This window comes from Aquarana catesbeiana, linkage group LG08, assembly GCF_042186555.1.
Source record: "Aquarana catesbeiana isolate 2022-GZ linkage group LG08, ASM4218655v1, whole genome shotgun sequence".
In the NCBI taxonomy this organism is placed as follows: domain Eukaryota; kingdom Metazoa; phylum Chordata; class Amphibia; order Anura; family Ranidae; genus Aquarana; species Aquarana catesbeiana.
In genome coordinates, this window is record NC_133331.1 from 26,739,611 (window position 1) to 26,761,280 (window position 21,670).

A 21,670-nucleotide genomic window follows, 5' to 3' on the forward strand; every position below is an offset into this window, starting at 1 on the left:
AGGGAGTGATCAAGAGGCGTAGCTCTATCACTAGTATGCTGCCATGGTTTGGCATCAGAAAAGGAAAATTACGGTAAGTATTAGATGCAATTTTCCATTTTATAGCCAACTTACTTGTTGGCTAGCTTTAAAGAGTGCTGGGGACCCTTTGTAATAACCAACTTTTATCAATACTCTAATACAAACAATGGTTCCCAATTCATAAAGGGGACCTGAATAAGAATGCTTGTAAAGCCCAAATCCATTGGTCAGGTTCTTCCTGCCGGTTGAAACAACAAATGTGTAGGTGGTGGCCTAGTGTGAGTGAGGTATTGATATTCCTGGATCTGTCACAGAATTAAATCCTTCTTCTCTGGTGCCAATGTGAAGTGAATGTGCTGTACAGATAGACTTTGTTCTGGGCTGCTACTTCTCTGATGGTTCCATACAGAACACTCAACGGGTGTCAAAACACTGGGGTGGGTATTGAGGAGCACCCCATACAAACATTCATGAAACAAAAAAGTGAGGCCTGGAACGGAAAAGAACAGCAAGGATTGATAGGGTAGGGCCGGGCATGACAGTGTGTCTAAGGTAGACACAGAAGGGGTTAATTAGGAAAGGTGGAATGGGAGTGTAGAGAGGGGAGGGGAAACAGAGAAGTTTAGTGGGGGGGAGTGCCTGTACTTAAAGGAGAGGCAGAGCCAAGACAGGAGTGTGAATAAGAAGTGGAAAGAGGAGGCAGTTTTTCACTGCTCCTCCACAATGGCTGACATCGACAAGATGCTAGCACAACTGAGAGCGGCAGCAGCGACAAAGGGACTGGAATGGCTACACAGCCAGCTTTCGGCCCACATCGAGGAAGAAGCAGGTGGGTTGGCACCAGGTGCGGCTATGCTACTGGCTTCGGGGTTTCGGGATGGTTTTCAGATTCCGTGTTCATTGTCGGTAGTTCCACCAATGGCAAGGAATTTAAAATCTGCGTTACAGCATCCGGGGGTGGTGGGGGAAAAATTTGCAAAAGTGGCCATGGGTTGCATGGGGGGTGTTTGCCAAAAAGCCTTTGCAGGTTCTAGTGGTGTCACCATTGGGGGTGGTGCCTAAGAAGGAACTAAACAAGTTCCACCTAATTCATCACTTATCATTTCCAAAGGGGGGTTCTGTCAATGATTTCATTGACCCCGAAGCGTGCAGTGTCCTACATGTCATTTGGCGTGGGTTAGGTGCTATGGAAAAGGGGCGCTTATGGCAAAGGCAGACATAGAATCTGCGTTCTGCTTGATCCATGTGGATGCCTGGCCCGGTGAGTAATTTTGATGTGGAATTGGTCACAGATGTGGCGGGCTCCACGGGCTATGGTGCGTTTTTTCAGGGGCGATGGAGCGCGGAGCCTTGGCCCCAGTCCTGGGTGGAAGCGGGGTTCCTTCGTAACCTGGTGCTATTGGAACTCTTTCCAGTGGTGCTGGCTATAGAACTGTGGGAAGAGGCATGCCAGAATCTGAAATTGAGACTGAATTGTGACAACATGGGCGTGGTTCCAGTGGACAATCGCATGTTAGCATCATCACAACCGGTCATAAGGCTTTTGCGCCAGTTGGTGTTGAGGTGCTTGCACTTGAACATTTTTATCTATGCTGTTCATATCCCGGGCGTTGATAACACTCTGGCTGACTCCTTGTCTCGATTTTAGTGGGACAGGTTCAGAGAGTTGGCTCCGGGCGCAGAGAAGGGAGGAGTTCCTTGCCCGGGTTGGATCTGGGAGCTGGCATTGAAGTCACCATGGGGTGGATTCGGCAGTCAGTGAGTGAGTCCACATGGGCGGCTTACGCAAAGATATGAAAGGAACGGTTGTCTCTGGTACAGGAAGCCAGGATTAGCAAGGAGGGGTCAGAGGTAAGATTGTTGGTGTTGTATTTTGTGTCTAGGAACATGGAGAAGGGGGGATCGGTTTCTTCCATCGAGCGGAAGATGGCGGGTCTGTCGTTATTTTTCAAATTAATGGGGGGGGATTTGACAAAAGATTTCTGGGTTAGGCGTGCAATAAAAGGTTATCGTAAACAGCACCAGAAAAAAGACACAAGACGGCCTGTCACTTTTGCGAATCTAATGTCCATCTGTGGGTTTTTAAGTTCAGTGTGTACCTCGAGTTACGAGATTTTGCTTTTTACAGCGGCGTTCTCGCTGGCATTTTACAGGGCATTCCGTATTGGGGAATTAGTGAGCCCATCGTGGAGTTTGGCAGGGGGATTTTGGAACAGGATGTGCGGGTGGATGAGGACAGGGTGTGTTTGCGGCTGCGTAGGTCCAAAACGGATCAGCAGGGAAAAGGGGTGGATGTGTTGCTGTTCACATTGCCGGGGTGCAAGGTATGCCCTATGGAAGCGGTGCGGGAATTTTTGAAGGTTAGAACAGCTGGGGAAGGGCCATTCCTGAGACACGAGGATGGTCCTATTTGTCGAAGTTCCAGTTCATTTCTCTGTTCAGGAGATGTCTTACAGGGGCTGGGTTGGAGTGGGTGGAATACGCTTCACACTCCTTCCGCATCGGGGCAGCTACTGAAGCTGCCAGATGTGGGTTGGATGAGGCGGCTGTGCGAAGGATTGGGAGATGGGAATCGAGGAGATTTCGTACCTATATAAGGCCTCAACTGGTGGTAGAATAATTTAAAAAAAAATGCAGGTGGGTAGGCTGGATTCACATGCTATGATGTTGTGGCTTTTCTTTAAGAGGTACATTGTTATGGGTGATGCTACCTTTGTTTTGTTTGTTTTTTCGTTTCAGATGGAGGTTCTATATGCCTCGTCTGGATCCTCGGTCACTCATATGTTTGTTGGGGGGCCAGGAGAGGAGATGTCAGACCGGATGGCAGACAATTGTGAATATCAAGGAGGGAGGCTTATGTGCGCTGGCTAGGAATGCCCGGAATGATGTGGAGCAGGGTGGTAACGGAGGTGGAGAGGTATGCGAGGTTGGATAGACCACCCGATGTTTTAGTTATACATGCAGGGGAAATGATTTGGGGGTCCAACCGGGCAGGGATCTGATCGCGGACATCAAGTCAGATTTTATACAGTTACGTACAAATTTCCCCAGTACTTTGCTGCTGTGGTCTGACATTGTCGCTCGGACAACTTGGCGAAGGGATAGGTCCGTGGCGCAAATTAATAAGACCCGCATACGCATTAATAAGGTGGTGGGGAGGTTTGTGGCTCAGAATGGGGGCATGGTGATCAGGCACAGAGAGTTAGAGACAAATGTTGGTATCTATTTGCGGAGGGATGGAGTTCACCTCTCTGATGTGGAGACTGATCTCTGGACTATGGGGTTGCAGGAGGGGATCCAACAGGCCCTGCAGGTGTGGAGGTGCCCTCAAGTGTAAGGTTGTCACTCTTTCGGGCTGTGGCTGTGTTTCTTGTTAGTCTCTGATGGTGGCAGTAAACGTAGGTGATGAAAAAGGGGTGGGGGGCTCATGGGTAGTGTGTGCCCCTCCGGTGTATTCCAGCAAAAAGATTGATGGAATACTGTAATGGTTGCACTGCGGGAAGGGGGTTGTCTCCGAGCGGTTACAGCTGGAGGCCTATCAGGTTGGAAAAGGTCCCACAATGCATTGGTGGTATATGTGGTGGAATGTGGGTCACCGTCAGAGACCAACAGACTAGGGTTAAATGACAAGTTGTGTTATTTATGTTATATATATATTTTGTTATATTTATATATATATTTGATATTGGAGTTATTGATTTGTATTGTTTAATAAAAGGCTGCTATGGGCATTTATACTCCAAAGTCAAGGTGTGGTCTCATCATTTTAGGTGGGTAAGAAATGGGGTTGGAGTACAGGTGCATAACAGGGAGAGTGAAAATGGGGACATTTGGACTACACTGGTCAAGTGAGGCCTGGAATGGAAAAGACAGCAGGGATTGATAGGGTAGGGCCGGGCATGACAGTGTGTCTAAGGGAGACACAGAAGGGGTGAATTAGGAAAGGCGGAATGGGAGTGTAGAGAGGGAAGGGGAAACAGAGAAGTTTAGTGGGGGTGGTGGCTGTACTTAAAGGAGAGGTGGAGCCAAGACGGGCAGTGTGAAGAAGAAGTGGAAGTAGGAGGCAGTTTTTCCCACCCTCCCTCCCTATATGTTATAGTGTGTATTTGTTAGTGTGTGTGTTTCTTTCTTTCAGGAGTGAAGAAGGTTGTCATGACAGCTTGGGTGGGCCCTTTCTGGGCTGTGGCTGTGTTTCTTGTTGGTCTCCGACAGGTGGCAGTAAACGTAGATGATGAAAAAGGGGTGGGGGGCTCATCGGTAGTATGTGCCCCTCCGGTGTATTCCAGCAAAAAGGTTGATGGAATACTGTAATGGTTGTACTGCGGGAAGGGGGTTGTCTCCGAGCGGTTACAGCTGGAGGCCTATCAGGTTGGAAAAGGTCCCGCAATGCATTGGTGGTATATGTGGTGGAATGTGGGTCACCGTCAGAGACCAACAGACTAGGGTTAAATGACAAGTTGTGTTATTTATGTTATATGTTATATATATATTTTGTTATATTTATATATATATTTGATATTGGAGTTATTGATTTGTATTGTTTAATAAAAGGCTGCTATGGGCATTTATTCTCCAAAGTCAAAGTGTGGTCTCATAATTTTAGGTGGGTAAGAAATGGGGTTGGAGTACAGGTGCATAACAGGGAGAGTGAAAATGGGGACATTTGGACCACCGCCTGTGAAAGGAAATTCCACATCCTTGCTGCTCTTACAGTAAAGAATCCTCTACGTAGTTTAAGGTTAAACCTCTTTTCTTCTAATTTTAGTGTCTTGTTAAACTCCCTTCCACGAAAAAATGTTACCCTATTGTGGGGTCACCAGTACGGTATTTAAAAATTGAAATCATTTCCCCTCTCAAGCGTCTCTTCTCCAGAGAGATTAAGTTCAGTGCTCACAACCTTTCTTCATAACTAATATCCTCCAGACCCTTTATTAGTTTTGTTGCCCTTTTTTGTACTCGCTCCATTTCCAGTACATCCTTCCTGAGCACTGGTGCCCAGAACTGGACAGCATACTCTAGGTGCAGCCGGACCAGAGTCTTGTAGAGTGGGAGAATTATCACTTTATCTCTGGAGTTAATCCATTTTTTAATGCATGCCAATATTCTGTTTGCTTTTTTAGCAGCAGCTTGGCATTGCATGCCATTGCTGAGCCTATCATCTACTAGGACACGTAGGTCTTTTTCCATGCTAGATTCCCCCAGAAAGTTCTCCTCCCAGTGTATAAATTGCATTCATATTTTTGCCACCCAAATGCAAACCTCATTTGTCATGTAGTTGCCCACCCCATTAATTTGTTCAGATCTTCTTGCAAGGTTTCCACATCCTGCAGAGAAGTTATTTCCCTGCTTAGCTTAGTATCATCTGCAAATATAAAGATTGAAAGGTTTACCCCATCCTCCAGGTTGTTTATGAACAAATTAAACAGGACTGATCTCAGCACAGAACCCTGTGGGACCCCACTACCCACCCCTGACCATTCCGAGTACACCCCATTAATCACCACCCTCTGAACTCGCCCTTGTAGCCAGTTTTCAATCCATGTACTCACTAGACATGTGCATTCGTTTTCGTCCGAATGAATTTTAGTCCGAATTTCAGGTATTTTCATTATCGTTTTAACAAACGATAACGAAAGCGCAGAATACGAAAACCGAAAGATCCGACATAAACAAATGCTTTATTTTCGTTTTCGTTGTGACAACAGTTCGATATAGATATGAGATTTAACATGATGCTGACAATAACAATCTGTGTCTATCGAACCTGTGGTCGAATGTGCCTAACCTTAACTCTATTAGTCCAAGATTATTCTACATAGAGAGAAAAGATTTGACATAGAGAGAAAAGATCGCTGCTGGAATTGTGTGGGGGAAGTATAATAAAAATAATTATGATGATGAATGTTATTGGCCAATTGTAACCAAAGAAGAGGGGCAGTAAAATAGCTAGAACTAAGTACACACGTACAGCCAACTTACTTTCACTTACGATTGCTAGCAGAGAGAGACACACACACTGAATCATTTCAGAAGACAGTCAATCTTAGCTGGTCCGTTTGTCAGAGAACCTGAATTATTTAGCAATTAAGCATAAGCACAGCAGCAGAACCATAGTGAAGCGAGCTACAGTTCAACTTAACTTTTTCATAATAATCTGCTGCTATTGTGTTAGTGTTGTGAACTTGATAGTGATACTAGTGTTGCTAGTGTTGTGATAGCCTCAGAGGCTGCCCGGATTTATTATTATAGATTCTATATTATAATGCCATATTAATATCTGACACAACGTCAGATGCCGCGCCCGCCATTGCACTTGGAGATTGAGAAACGAATGTGAAAGTTGGATAACTGTTGGGGTAGAGTAGACCATTCAACATGAACGACAAAGCAACGAAAAACATACAAGCATCAAATCTTTGGTTTATGGTGTCTGTCGAAAGTTCTAAGAAGATTTGATGGAGCAGCTAAACTGTACGATGCTGCAATCGTACATTTCCGGTCAAATGCATCCTCCAATAGGCTATAGAAAAATTCTAATGTTGGTTGACTAGTAAAATAATTAATAAATATAATTATTACTAGTCATACAACATTGGAATTCTACTACAGCTAGCTTGTAGGTGGAAAATTCGGAAATGTACACATACAGTTTAGCTGCTCCGTCGAATCTTCTTTGAACATTCGACAGACACCATAAGCCTTCAATGACAGATTCAACCTTAATTCATTTGGATTTTCGGATGAATGCAATTTTTAACGAAAAACTAAATAAATAAAAACACATTTCGGGAGTAACTAAATAAATGTATTTTTCGGACGAGAACGAAATTCCGAAACAAAATATTTCAGTGTGCACATGTCTAGTACTCACCCTATGGTCCATGCCAAGGGACCTTATTTTGTACAGTAAACGTTTATGGGGACTGTGTCAAACGCTTTTGCAAAATCCAGATACACCACATATACGGACCTTCCTTTATCTAGATGGCAACTCACCTCCTCATAGAAGGTTAATAGATTGGTTTGGCAAGATGCTGATTACTGCTAATGATACAGTTTTGATGTTAGGCTAACTGGTCTGTAATTCCCAGGGATGTATTTTGGGCCATTTTTAAATATTGGTGCTACATTGGCTTTTCTCCAATCAGCTGGTACCATTCCAGTCAGTAGACTGTCAGTAAAAATTAGAAACAATGGTTTGGCAATTACTTGACTGAGTTCCCTAAGTACCCTTAGGTGCAAGCCATCCGGTCCCGGAGAATTATTAATGTTACGCTTCCCAAGTATAATTTTAATTCTGTCCTCTGTTAACCACGGAGGTGCTTCCTGTGATGTGTCATGAGGATAAACACTGCGGTTTTGGTTACTGAAGCCCCCCGATTCTCTTGAAAAGACTGAGGAGAAGAATAAATTCAATACCTTTGCCATCTCCTTATACTTTGTAACCAGATGTCATTCCTCATTCTTTATGGGGCCAATATGGTCTGTCCTCCCTTTTTTACTGTTTACATACTTAAAGAATTTCTTGGGATTTTTTTTGCTCTCCTGTGTCTTTCGGGTTCTATCTTAGCCGCCCTAATTACACCCTTACATTTCTTGTTGTATTCTTTATAAAGTCTGAATGCTGATGATGATCCCTCAAGCTTGTATTTTTTTTTGAAGGCCTTCTCCTTTGCTTTTATATGCATTTTTACATTGGAGTTAAGCCATCCAGGACTTTTGTTCGCTCTTTTAAATTTATTTCCCAATGGGATGCATTGGCTAATGTCCTTATTTAATATGCTCTTAAAGCAAACCAATCTCTCCTCCATGTTCTTTGTTCCTAAGATTTTATCCCAATTCTTCTAGCAAAGTTTGTAGTTTAGGGAAGTTGGCTCTTTTGAAATTCAGTGTCTTTGTATTCCCCTTATGTTTCCTATTTGTGTGATTTATGCTGAAGCCAATTGACCTGTGATCGCTGTTTCCCAAATTGCCCCGTATTTCCATATCCGTGATCAGGTCTGTATTATTGGTAATCAGTAGATCCAGTAACGCTTTATTTCTAGCTGGTGCGTCTACCATCTGACATATTAAATTGTCTCGCAAGACATTTAGGAACTGGTGAGCCTTAGATAAATGCGCGGTTCCCTCTGCCCAGTCTGTCTGGATAGTTGAAATACCCCAATTATGATAACACTTCCCATCCTTGCTGCTAATCCAAATTATGTTAGGAGATCCGTCTCCCCCTCCTCCCCCAGGTTAGGGGGCTATAGCATATTCCCAGTATTATTTTCCCCTTAGCTTCATCCCTTTGGAGCTCTACCCATAAGGATTCCACCTCCTTCCTAGCTCCCTTAGTGATGTCATCTCTCACATTCACTTGCACATTATTCTTGATATATAGGCATGCCCCTCCCCCTTTTTTACCCTCTATATTCCTGCGATAAAGGGTATACCGTTGAATGGTTGCCAGCCAATCATGAGGGATGGACTCCGCTGGGGACACAGATGTATGTTGGGGCTCCACTGGGGACACAGATGTGAGGAGGGGCTCCACAGGGGACACTGATGTAAGGAGGGAATCTGCTGGGGACACAGATGTAAGGAGGGGCTCCTCTGGGGACACAGATGTAGGAAGGGCTCCTGTGGGGACACAGATGTAAGGAGGGGCTCCACTGACGGGGGGACAAAGATGTAAGGAGGGACACAGATGTATGGAGGGGCTCCTCTGGAGAAACAGATGTAAGGAGGGACTCCGCTGATGGGGACACAGATGTAAGGAGGGACTCTGCTGGGGGCACCTGATGTAATGAGGGAGTCTGCTGGGGGCACCTGATGAAAGGAGGGACTCTGCTGGGGTCACCTGATGTAAGGACGGACTCCGCTGGGGGCACCTGATGTAAGGACGGACTCCACTGGGGGCACCTGATGTAAGGACGGACTCTGCTGGGGGCACCTGATGTAAGGACGGACTTCGCTGGGGACACCTGATGGCATCTGGTGGCAGGCAACGTGGCAAGTGACACGCTCAGGGCTCCACTGAATCTGCATTATGGTGAGTTGAATGGTTTCACTTTATAATACAATGTAATAATGAGCTTCAATCATCCTGACACCATAACAACCATGGTGCCGGGATGATTGAAGTGCTAACACCAGGTGTTTAGAGTATCCTTATCTGCTGATTGTTAAACTTTCTAGAATACTTCTATTTCTATTGTTGTGTAGGGTCTGGGCCTGCTGTCCCTCCCTCCCCCTCCATCCCTCGTTCATCTCAGATGCTAACCACACCACCTGGAGCCACGCCCTTTATTTCAATGAAACCACGCCCATTTTCACCAAGTGGGAGGGGTCAAAAGAAAGGGCGGGGTCTGGCGCCCCCCAAACTTCACCAGCCACCACTGTTCATGAGGATATAATTCTGGAAAAAAAGACAGTCATCAGGACTAGTGGATGTCAGCAGATAGTCTAAACATTATTGTTAATCTCAATGCAAAGGTTTAAATAACAATTTTGGATAGATATTTTATCATAATTATCGTAATGAGTAGCTCACCACTATTGAGAAATGTGATAGCTTTTCTCTTGATCCCATCCGTCAGCTGATGAGTCTTCTCCAGATACTGCAGAATGAAGATGTTGGGGGCAAAGAGGACCATGTTCTGCTCTCCATACCCATATGGCATGGCCAGGAGCCGGTCCAGATTTTCCAGGGCTGTGCCCATCAGATCTCCTAATAAAGAGACAAATCATAGAAATATAGAAAAGTGATGGCAGAAAAAGACAGTAGTCCATCAAGCCTGTCCATTATTTTTGGTTTGTTTGTTGTTTGTTTTATATATTTATTTATCTTTGTTTGTTTTTTTGTTAACTTTTTTTCTAAGCTTATTTCAAGGATCAACTACCCTTTCAGTAAAATAATACTTTCTAAGATTAGTTTTGAACTTTCCTCCAGTTAGTTTGAGGTCATGTCCCCGTGTTCTGTTTTGGTTTCATATTGAAAAAACTGCCCTTTTGAACCTTATTCACCACCTTGATGTACTTAAAGGTTTCAGTCATGTCTCCCCTTTCCCTTCTTTCCTCCAGACTGTACATATTAAGTTCCTGAGGTCATTTCCCCACACCTTTCACCATTTTTGTTACCCGTCTCTAGACTCGTTCTATTTTATCAATCAACGAGTATCTTTCAAATATCAAGAAATGTCAGAGTCTTGTGTATTTAATTGTTTCCAGGAAGCATATTGTTATTGCTTTACACATAGCAGGACCCAGAGAGGATGAGTTAAGCTGCCTAAGTTACCACCAAATAAATTTCATATTTTACTGTTCCAGGAGATTGTGTAGATAATCCTCTTGTAAGACTCTTCTGGATGTGACTGCTTACTTTATTGAAAAGCTGCAATACAATCTACTGAACCGTTTTATATGGGCTAATGATAGTAGTTAAAATGTCCTGTATGGAATACTAGTGTGCTAAGTACAAGAAGAACTGAAGGAAAAATCTTATTTTCAACAATGTCTAAGTATAGGAAGACCTAAAAAACTCACTACTGTTGACAACATCACTAGTGTACTATCAATGTATAAAAAGATCTAAAGGCCACAACGTATTACTAGTGTACTATCTATTATTAGGATGAACTAAAGGCAACATCTTAATGCTAGTGTAATATCTATGTATAGAAAGATCTGATGGTCACTTCCAATTACTAGTGTACTATCAATGAATAGAACGATCTGAAGTCCACATCTTTTTACTTTGAAAAAATGCCAAAGTCTTCTTTTGTATTTAGTGGTGGAAGAACTATGTATCTATGAATAGGAAAAATTAAAGGCCACATCCTAATACTAGTGTATTAGTGTGCTAACATTTTAGCACTGAAATCACAAGAGAGGTTTAGGGTTTACATTTACTTTAAGTGATTCCATACAACTTACCCAGAACGGTTATATAGGCTCTTTCAGAATCTTTTAGAATATTCTCTGGAATTTCCAGAAAGATGTTCTCTGTCTTTGATTCTCCTGATGTAAACACACTGGTGTTAGATTCACATAAAGGCAAAACAAGCAAAATACAACAACGATATAGATCAGTGGTTCTCAACCTTATTGAGACCAGGTCTCAGTAAATTATTTTATAACCTTTCATGCTCCAACAGTAAAAAAAAAAAAAAAAAAAGTTTATACTTACAACACAATAAAATTTTTGAAAAGCCAACTATTTCTTAATATGCCAGGAGGCTCTGAATGGGGTTGGTTGTCAGTGTGGGGATGAGGGTTCTGGGGGAATTAAAGTACTCTGCATCAGACTTGATGACCTTGTAGAGGATGAGGTTCTGGAGGGGGCTGGGGTCTGTCAGAGTCACTGGGGGCTTTGCAGGATACTGTGGAAGGTTAGGAGGCCCTGTGGGATGCTAAGGGCTTTGTGAGGGCTAAGAGCTCTCAGGGGGCCAATGGCACTGTGGGGGAGGTTTAGGGGCACAACTGGCAAATATGAGAGTTTGGGAGCTATATGGGAATTTGGAGGTATTGTGGAAGGGTTTGGTGATCTGCAGATAGCTGAAAGTCCTGGAGGAGGGAGACTGTGGCCTGGAAGCTGGCAATGGCGTCCCTAGGGGGGGGGCAGAGGGGGCCCTGACCCCCCAACATTATGCTGTGCCCCACCATGTGCCCCCCCCCAATAAAAATTTTTTTTTTTTTTTTACAAAAAATCAATGTCTAAGAGGGAGAGAGTCCCCAGTCAGCTCCTGCGGGTGATTCCTCCCCCCTCCCTCTGCTTGCTGACACTGCATAATGCGAGCGCTCACACAACCATGGCCGCCCGATCTGCTCCTTCCCCTGCATCCTCATTGCCAAGGAGAAGAGCGAGTTGCAGGAAGGACTCCACCAGGACTCTCAGTTACTAAAAAAACAGACTGTTTTCTCCCATCCTTAGGACAGGAGAACCAGCCTGTAAATTCCAAGAGATGCCAAACCAGAGCAGTCAATAGCAGGGACAGGACAGCAAGAGGAGGCTGGGAAACCCCACAGTGGCAGAACACCAGGGCCCCGGAGGCAAGACAACCTTTGCAACCCTGATAGTTCTCCCACTGCTTTGAATCCTTATATTTTATTGGTATGCTGGTGACATATATATCTTGTTTTCTGCCACCCTGGGGAACCCCCATACAGTAGGAAGGGAGCTCACTGCAGAACATGTGAAAGGGCCATTGTGGGGTCGTAGTAAAGGGCCCCAGTATATATTTATATATCTATATATCTATATAGATATATATATAGATATATATATATATATATATATATATATATATATATATATATATATGCATTTCATAGTTGCCCCCCTACTTTTGTCCCTGTCCCCCCTAAATATGAAAGCTGGACATGCCACTGGAAGCTGGCCATTATCTAGTGGTTGAGAACCACTAATATAGGCCATATATGTTATTCATGCTCTGACTAAAACTTAATTTGGGTGCGTGTGTGTATGTGTATATACCATAACACATGTAATATACATCAAAGTTTACAAATCCAGACTTTGATTAAATTAGATAGATCTCAACGCCACTTTAAGGGGAGTTTGCAGAAATAGGTGTTACCCTAGTGTATGATTAGATGTTAGACATGCACACAGCTTCATCAAGGCAAATTATATCTGTAGGCAAAACCTTTTTTTACTTTTGGGTAGAGGATAGGTTAGACAGGATTTTATTGCTGTCTGTGTCCCCACTGGGAGTCACACTCTCTGTTTGTAGTGGTGACCACTGTCACCTAGAAAGAAAGTGAGGGAAAATCCAAACTTGTCTCCAGAAAAAGAGGTAAGGGTAAACGGGGACGCCTTTTCCAATCGTTCAATCCTCCATGCACATGGCTGTACAGCATGCAGAGCCCGCATAATGACGTTCCTATTACCCTCGGCTGCTATTTATTTTTGGGGGGCGGGGGGTGTTTATTTCAGGTAGTTTTAGTTCATTTAATTCAGGATTCTGTATTTATTAAATGTATTGTGTACTGTCACATTAACTTTTTCATTTTACTTCTTTCCATCAGTTTTTTTTATCCTGTACTGTAAATATCAAGGCTTTGGAGGAGCCATTTCTGACACAAGAGAAAGTCTATGGTAAAAGAGTAAAAGCGCTTTTTTACCAAAAGCCTTTGTAATTTCCTATTCTCCTATACACTTTGCCAAAATGGTGATAGTTCACTGAAATTTCACACTTTTTTTCAGGGAAATTACAATGCTCAATTTTCTGTATCCATTGAGAGGCCATGCCATGCAAGTTTAAAATGTTCCCTTCAATAAGTTATGCATCTGTCTATCACCCTGAATTTTATGTCCCATTGCATGGTGTGGCTTATTGTGGCAGCAGAGATCTGTGTGATTGAAGGGTAGCCAATTTTTGACTTTGATGGGTCACATAACCGGGCTGTTGTTTTTTTTTTTTTTTTTGCTTACAGGATTATCACTTATTCTTATTGTGCTTCCTGAAGTTGGCAAAGCACATTTGTAAAATGTATCACTGTATTTATATGAAGGAAAAGCACAAATGTGATTTTGAGAAATATGGAATCAGTTTACAATGTCAAGTAAAATATTGCAATTCCTCTTTAGCTTAAAGTTTTGGATAGAGTGAAAATGGGTTAGACCCATTTTTGATGCCCTCTGTGTCCCAGTTCAAGAGGTTCACTCTTTTTATTAGTCCTGTGACCATGATAACCAAAAGGGAAAGAAAAGCCCTATATATGAGCATTCAGAACTGGAATAGATAGGGTATCTTCCAGTGGATAAAGTAGGTTTGGTGACTACCAGGGTTTGCCTTTGTAGGGATTTCCTCTCATTTCCTGATGTGGATTTGGCACAGGGCTAAAGGGAAATCTTCCCAATGGGAATGGGATGGCAAACAAAACAACCTTACAGGGGTTATAACTTGTCCTTACCTTATCCAAAATGAAAAGAAAAAATCTTTTGCCTTCACTATCCTTCTGAAAATACTTTTTTTGTTTTCTTGCACCTGGCCTTTATTTAGCTTTCTAGATTTCGGTACATATTCTGGGCACTTGTAGGCAGGTGTATTTTTTCCTCCCTGCATAGGTGGTGCTGCTCTGCAGCCACCATGCATAGAGAGTGGAGGATAGAATGAACCTATGAGGCCTCCATAAGTGTCATCAGGAGAACAGCTGTCCATTTGGGTACTGCTACCCCAGATGACCTCTGCAGTCACCTTTGATGGGGCAATGCTTATAAAAAGTACTGACTCGCTGTAGTTGGCATGCATTTTGCGTGTGGTTTTGTTAGGTACAGGAGGTGACCCACTGACTAAGGAGAGGTACCAGTGGAGGAGGGACAGAGTAGGGACTGTCCGCCTATTCTACAGATAGGAGCCTTCCCTCTTCAGTTGCACGCCCGCCTTCCAGCTGCTCCCTCTGCCAGGTGCTTTCAGCATTAGTGTATCACTCCAGGCTACTGTTACACAGTTCTCTGTAGATGTTGCTGACCAGACTGTTGCCATCACATAGGCTTTGTTACTGTTTTGTTGCGACTTCGACCTTAATACACTTCCTTGAAAATTCAGGTCTCTGTGTGTCTTTCCTTCCCTCTGGGTATCCAGTGCTTGGGCTCTGCTTACACACTCGTAGTCAGTTTACCTAAATTTGCATTGGAAAGGCACATACATGGGAAATTTTCTATGGTGGGGTATGGTTATTGGGTCCAGAAACAAACGCATTACATATTTGTTTTTCAATATCCCCCATTTATAGAATTCACAGTAATTTCTTACCATCTTGGTTACAAAGCAGTAAACTGTAATGCCCCGTACACACGGTCGGATTTTCCGATGGAAAATGTCCGATCGAAGAGTGTTGGTCGGAAATTTCGACCGTGTGTGGGCTCCATCGGACATTTTCCATCGGATTTTCCGACACACAAAGTTGGAGAGCAGGAGATAAAATTTTCTGACGACAAAATCCGATCGCGTCAATTCCGACCGTGTGTGGCCTGTTCCGACGCACAAAGTGCCACGCATGCTCAGATAAATTCCAAGACGGAACAGCTCGTTCTGGTAAACTTAGCGTTCGCAATGGATACAGCACTTTCGTCACGCTGCAATGTTAAAAATGGTTTAATACAGCGCACTCTCTTCTTCTTTATAATGTGACAAGAATTAAGTAGTTTTGCTGCTCATATTCACACACACTTCTCACAAAGTTTTAGTTTTGTTTTTCTATTGGGATTCCCTGAATATATTGTTATTAGTTGTCACATCTGACAGAATTTTTTTTTTTATTTAATTTTTTTGGGGATTTTAAGCCTTTTTTTTTTTTTTTTAATGTTTGAATTTTTTCAAAGGCTGATCTTTGTTCAATGTTTTTATTTTTACTCCAGAATATTTTTGTGTGTGTTTTGTGTGTGAAGTTACTCCAACACCATTGATATGTTTTATTATTTAATCTCAAGGAGATTGTTTGGTGTTGGTGTCCCTTGTTCATTTCACATTGTATATTTGAAATGTACCTGAATCCTCACAAACAAACTGTCATTTTTGAAGTAAAACACATAGGAGAGTATAATTCAAAACAAAAATCCTTTATTAAGGGATCAGAACCAAACAAAGAGGAAGGCAACACTGGATCAACAAGAGAAATTAGCGAAGCCTGGGACCCCCACGGCAGACATCAATTCTTGAACATCAAAATTGGTGGCCTGAGGAGTCCATATGTAAGGGAGGGCAGTCTGGTCCAGAATTCGCAGAGATCCGGATAGCAGCAGATGACATCTGTGTCCCCAGGCTGTGGTACCACAAGAGGCTGCATTTTTTGGCTGACCAGACTGGATCCAGGGTCCTCACTTTCTGGTCTTCTTTTCACGCTTCCTTCCCGGCTGTGGCTGTGCAGTTGGAGATGTGGCAGGAGGAGGAGTAGGACCTGGAGGAGGACTGGGAAGACCTGGAGGAGAGGGAGGACGAGGAGGAGGAGCTGCAGGAGGAGGAGGAGGACCATTGCAAAGGTGTGTCTGAACTATCATTTGGCCCCTCATACCTTTGTTACGAGCCTCCAATATGAGCGCCTCACACATGACTTGTTGGCCCTCCTCCATCCTCTGCATTTTATATGCAATGATGGCAGCAATGTCCTCCTCCACGGTCTGTCGTGCTCCCAGGACCTCTGTAGCCCTCCAAAAGAGTCCTCTGGTAGCCTCTTCTAGGGCACTCCTCCTACTGCCACTTTCTCTTTTCAGGGGGGGTGGAGGGACCTGCAGATCAGCCAGCCGGCTCGGCCCGGCCACCTCCTGGCTGCGACTTCCCTGTGTATGAAAAAAGGACATGGTTTTAGTTTTTGCTTCATCAATCACAATCATAAATTAGTACTCCCAACTAACATCTAGTTAACATCATTGATTGGACAAGCAGAAATATTTAGAGGAATGCTATACCTGGCTCAATCTGGGCTCCTCCACATGTTGCTGCCTGGAAGGCCCAGGTTGGGCGTCAGAAGCCTCAGCCGGGAGGGAAGGAAGCATGGAAGGAAGACTGGAGAGGGATGGCCTGGGTTCAGTCTGGCCTGCCAGAAAATGCAGCCTGTCGTAGTACAACATTATGGGGACATAGATGTCATCTGCTGCTCCGGATCTCTGTGAATCCAGGACCTTCTTGCGCTCCCTCAGATATGTACTCCTCAGGCCACCAATTAATATCTTTAAATAGGTGATGTCTGCCGTGGGGATCACCTGCTTCACAATTTCACACAATTGCTCCAGTGCTGCCTTCCTCTTTGCTTGGTTCTTGAAATGGGGGTGTTTAATCTCCCACAGACAGGGCAGCTCCCTTAACATATCTAGGAATACTGACATGAAGTCATTATCTTTCATTAGCATATCCATGTTCACTGCAAGACACAACACAAGACAAAGCCTAATGTCAGACAAAACTCTCCTAATCTTGTTACAATATAGGCTTCAATGTAGAAGCAGTATAGGTACAAGTTTCTCTCTTACCTTCATTCTTACGATCGGCGCGTCCAATGCTCCTTCCTCCGCTCACAGATCGTACGTAATACGCACGCGTGTTACCCTTTATACACACTGCGCATGCGTGTAACTCCGCCCGCCCCTGACGTTCTTTCTAGTCTATTCCCCGCCCCTTTTCGTTCGGCGCAGTGGGGGAAGAGCACATGGCGGAGTGCGTGCTAATTGCAGGAACGAGAAGGAGGAGGAGGAGAGTCCGGATCCGGACACGTCCCGATCCAGAAGGAGACATTTTAAGGCCACAAATATGTCCTTTGGGGAGATGTTGGATATGGTCGACATCATGAAGAAGTCCGACTATGACGGAAAGTATGGGCCTTACCCCAACCTCAATATCAGAAAGGCCAAGATCATGGCGAAAGTGATCAAAAGCCTGCAGAAGAATTTCGGGGTACGACGATCGAAAGATCAGCTCAGGAAGCGGTGGTCGGACCTGAAATTGAGAGAGCCAGAGCAGTACCGAAAGATCCGGAGAGTGCTGCAAAAAAGTAAGTAGTTGTGCTGTGTTCCTATTCTTTCTGTCTTTATTGTGTTCATGCTGCTCCATATGCTTTTCTTATTAATTGTAACGTTTAAAAGGGCAACTTTAATGTTCATGGGTCCATTATTCGTTCGTATCAAACATTTTTCTTTCGGCCTCTAAAACACCATTGTTTAGGCCATATGCATTTTCCCACATTTTTTTGGGGCCTACTTGGATGCCAAATAGTTGTTTGTGTAGATGGGTTTGTTACTAGAATGAAATGCCAACTAGATTGTGTGTAAGGAGAGGACACTGAGCAGCTGTTTTCACATCTGGACACTGGAGCACTAGTGTGGGACACAAGAACACCATTTTTATTAGGGGGCCACACAGGTGCTCCAGTGTATACTATAGGGGGGTCTCCATCTGTGAAGCTTGTACTAAACAGGTAAAGTATTGCAGCTTGACAAAGGCCAATAAAAAAAATACATCTTGGAACTCGGCTAAAATAGACAATTGTACCCCACTTCCAAGCAATGTTTCCTATTTCTAGTTCTGCCATCAAATATCTGTGTGCTAATTATACCATTTTTGTTTTACATAGGGGAGAAAAGACTCGGAGGACACCCCTCATCCGAGGAGACCACAGACCCCCCACCTCTGGAAGAAGGGGAACTAACACCAACACAAGAAGAGCAGGAGGAAGAAGAAGATGTGGTGGAGATTGGCACCACAACAGGTGGGTGTCTGCGACCACCGGCTCAGGTAAAAGAGATGGATGGTGGCAGATTTTTGAGACCTGTTTTTGTTTTCTTTGTCTCTTTTTAGGTGATCGTGAGGTTGTGGATCCAGAACGTTTCACATCGGAAAGTGCCCAGATCCTGATCGGGGAGATCATGGGGTGTAATGTAGAACTGCAAAACATACAGCAAAAAATCAATGATGTTATTAAAAAAAATAATAACATCATTGATATTTTGGGGCGAATTTAAAACCCCACAAAATCACTTTTTGGATTGTGGTCCAATCTTTTAAATATTTTTGCAATGTTTTGAAAAGCCAAATTTGGAGGATGCACACAGTGTGTCAACATGTGCTATCTGCCATCACGGGAGATCAATGGACGCGTTTAGGGGGTGCAACCCCTTCCTCAATTATAAAGTAGCGTTGAGGAAGGGCTTGCTCCCCCAAAACACATCCCTTGATCCCCCCTGATGGCAGATAGCACATGTTGACATTCGTAAATTGGTGTGCATCTTCCAAATTTGGCTTTTCCAGGGGTGATTTCCCCCCATCTGAACGCTATATCAAACCCAGTTCCTAAATACTGATGTCTGATATAACCTTCAGGTTTTACCTAATGTGAACTTTGTAAGTTCAAGTTTTTTGGCTTTCTTGTTGGTTTTACACAGGCCTGTTTTATCTGAAATGGACATTTCGATTTTTGATAATGCTACTGCAAAAATTGTTATACAACAAACATGTGATTGTGCAGGTATAAAAAAGTTGCTTACTCAAGAATGTGTGGATTATTGTCTCAACACTACAATACAACACTTTTGGGGTGATGTAATTGCTGTTTTCTGCAAAAATGGGGGTTATTTCCTAAGGGCAAATCCTCTTTACACTACAAGTGCAGTTTCAGTGCAGTTGCAAGTGCACTTGTAGTGAAATGTGTTTTTGCATTTAGGAAATAACAGCCAACAGTGCTTTGTATAAGGTTACACAATCACGACATTTTCTGGACTCAACACATTTCTGTCAGGGTCAGCTAAAACAAACACAAGCAGTAAATGTCCACCAAGAATTTCTTTTTTTTTATTATAAAAAGGTTTCACAGATTGTCTGGCATATTGATAGCCCCCCTACCCGCAAAGAACTCCAGGTAGCGTAACCGGACATCACGGGCACTCAGGGAGGGCAAGCCAGGACGGCCCCTTTTTCAAGCGCCGTCAGTGTGGTTTGATGTAGGATTCCAGCCTCAGGCCCAACTGAGCCAGCATAGTTGGCCGAATGTTTCCTTAAAAAGTTAGGGAGACCACGGCACGCCAGTATAATATGGTTCAGTTTATACTCCGCCATATGGATGGGTGTCAGAAATAGTCGGAACCGGCTGGCCAGGATTCCAAATGTGTTCTCCACCACTCTTCAGGCTCTGGCCAACCGGTAATTAAAAACCCTCTGTTCCAGGGTGAGGGTCCTCATTGGGAATGGCCGCATCAGGTGGTCCCCCAGTGCAAACGCTTCATCAGCAATGAACACAAATGGGAGTCCTTCCACATTGTCCTCTGGAGCTGGCAAGTCCAAGCTGCCATTCTGGAGACGCCTGTAGAACTCCGTCTGGGCGATGACTCCACCATCGGACATCCGACCATTCTTCCCCACGTCCACATACAAGAAGTCGTAATTAGCCGACACCACCGCCAACATCACTATACTATTAAACCCCTTGTAATTATAATAGTACGACCCCGAGTTGGGTGGTGGGATGATGTGAATGTGTTTCCCATCAATTGCCCCTCCGCAGTTAGGAAAGTCCCACCGCTCGGCAAAGTGGGAGGCCACAGTCTGCCATTCCTGTGGCTTGGAAGGAAACTGTTGAGAAAAAAACAATAAACATTACTATTTTTACTCAGAAACATGGCAAGCAGATTATACACAAACATTATGGGGCAACCTCCAGATAGCATTTATTAAGGGGAATTTAACAAGGCCAAAGTATAAGGTACACCTATCATATTCCCCCTCCCCCCTCTCATGGGCCATTTCTAACATTATAGGGGGTGTGTGTAAATCTTGGACAGGTAACCCTCTTCACTTCATTGAGAGATGAATGCCTAAATAATGGGTATTACTTTGAACAGCCCCTCCTTAGTTACACTATTGGCAGACCACTGGACAGGTAAGAAGTGTCATAATACAAAGATATAAATACACATTGTACACATTTGAGGACATTTGGACATTCTGCTATTACCTATCAAGATAATAATAGGATACAAAAACTTTAAACAGTACCATTGGAAAGTATACAGGCAGGCCCTTGCACTACATGCTTTGGGGAATTCATCCATAAATCTGACCAGTAAAGAGGTGGGTATGGTGTGTATGGGTTTGGCAAAGTCAGCAGATAGATGATTGAGGATAGAAAATTGAGATCAGCTGACTTAGCAGTTGGGGGAGGGAGGGTTACTAAAAATTTTTGGGGGACACCACCAAAAAAAAACTCTGGCACTCTGCCTGAATTTAAATCAAAAATAACATTTCCAAACATTTTAGGGGGTGTTTGGGGTAAAGCACTACTATGGAGCTGATAAAATACATTGTTAAGTGACTACATGAGGTGAATATAGGGCAGGAGACACCATGCTGGGGAGGTTAGTGAAGGGCAAATATGTATGAAGGACCTAAAATAATAATTACATAAAAATCCAGCATGCATGAGGACAAAGGGGACATTCACAGCATATTAAAATCATGGTAATTAGGGAATGAGGAAAGAAATACAATATATTAGCAAACATTCAATACAATAAAATGTGATATTAAAGGATAAAAATCTTACCTTCATATACTCCTTCTGCAGGACCTGGATGATGGCAGAACAGGTCTCTGGGATAATGATTCCCAGAGCCTGGGGGGAGATGCCTGTCGAGAACTTCAAGTCCTGCAGACTTCTCTCTGTGGCCAAATACCGCAGGGTAGCGACCAACCTCTGCTCCGGAGTGATGGCTTGCCTCATGCAGGTATCCTGCCTGCTGATATAGGGGGTCAGCGAAGCCAACAGACGGTGAAACACGGGGTCCGTCATCCTGAGAAAGTTCCTGAAATCATCAGGATTATTCTCATGGATCTCACGGAGCAAAGGCATATGAGAGAACTGGTCACGCTGAAGCAACCAATTCTTGGTCCATGAACTCCTCCCCACCCTGTTCATGGACTGGACTTGTGTCAAGGCCAGGACCCCAACACCAAGCCCCCGCACAGCAGGAACTCTACGAGGAGTACGCATACGAAACATGGCTAGAAAACGGTTGGCTGCTCAGAACGAAGTAACAGAACGCACTGAAGAACAGCAAGGCCTGTGAAGAGCGACCTGAAAAACAGTAACGAACGAACAAGAATACAATGACTACTTAAAGTCACGCGGAACTTGCTTGCACGCACTGAAGAGCAGATAA

At 43.8% G+C, this 21,670-nt stretch overlaps 2 protein-coding genes across 3 annotated transcripts in view; both read right to left on the bottom strand.

Annotated features, from left to right (window-relative positions):
* The window catches only part of LOC141105649 (alpha-2-macroglobulin-like protein 1), a 583,128-nt gene that overhangs the window by 89,494 nt on the left and 471,964 nt on the right, over positions 1-21,670 (bottom strand). The gene's annotated exons all lie outside the window — the stretch shown is intronic.
* The window catches only part of LOC141105416 (alpha-2-macroglobulin-like), a 162,132-nt gene that overhangs the window by 52,415 nt on the left and 88,047 nt on the right, over positions 1-21,670 (bottom strand). The window contains 2 exon segments of the mRNA XM_073595279.1: positions 9,557-9,733; positions 10,939-11,036. Of these exon segments, the coding sequence (XP_073451380.1) occupies positions 9,557-9,733; positions 10,939-11,036 (275 nt within the window).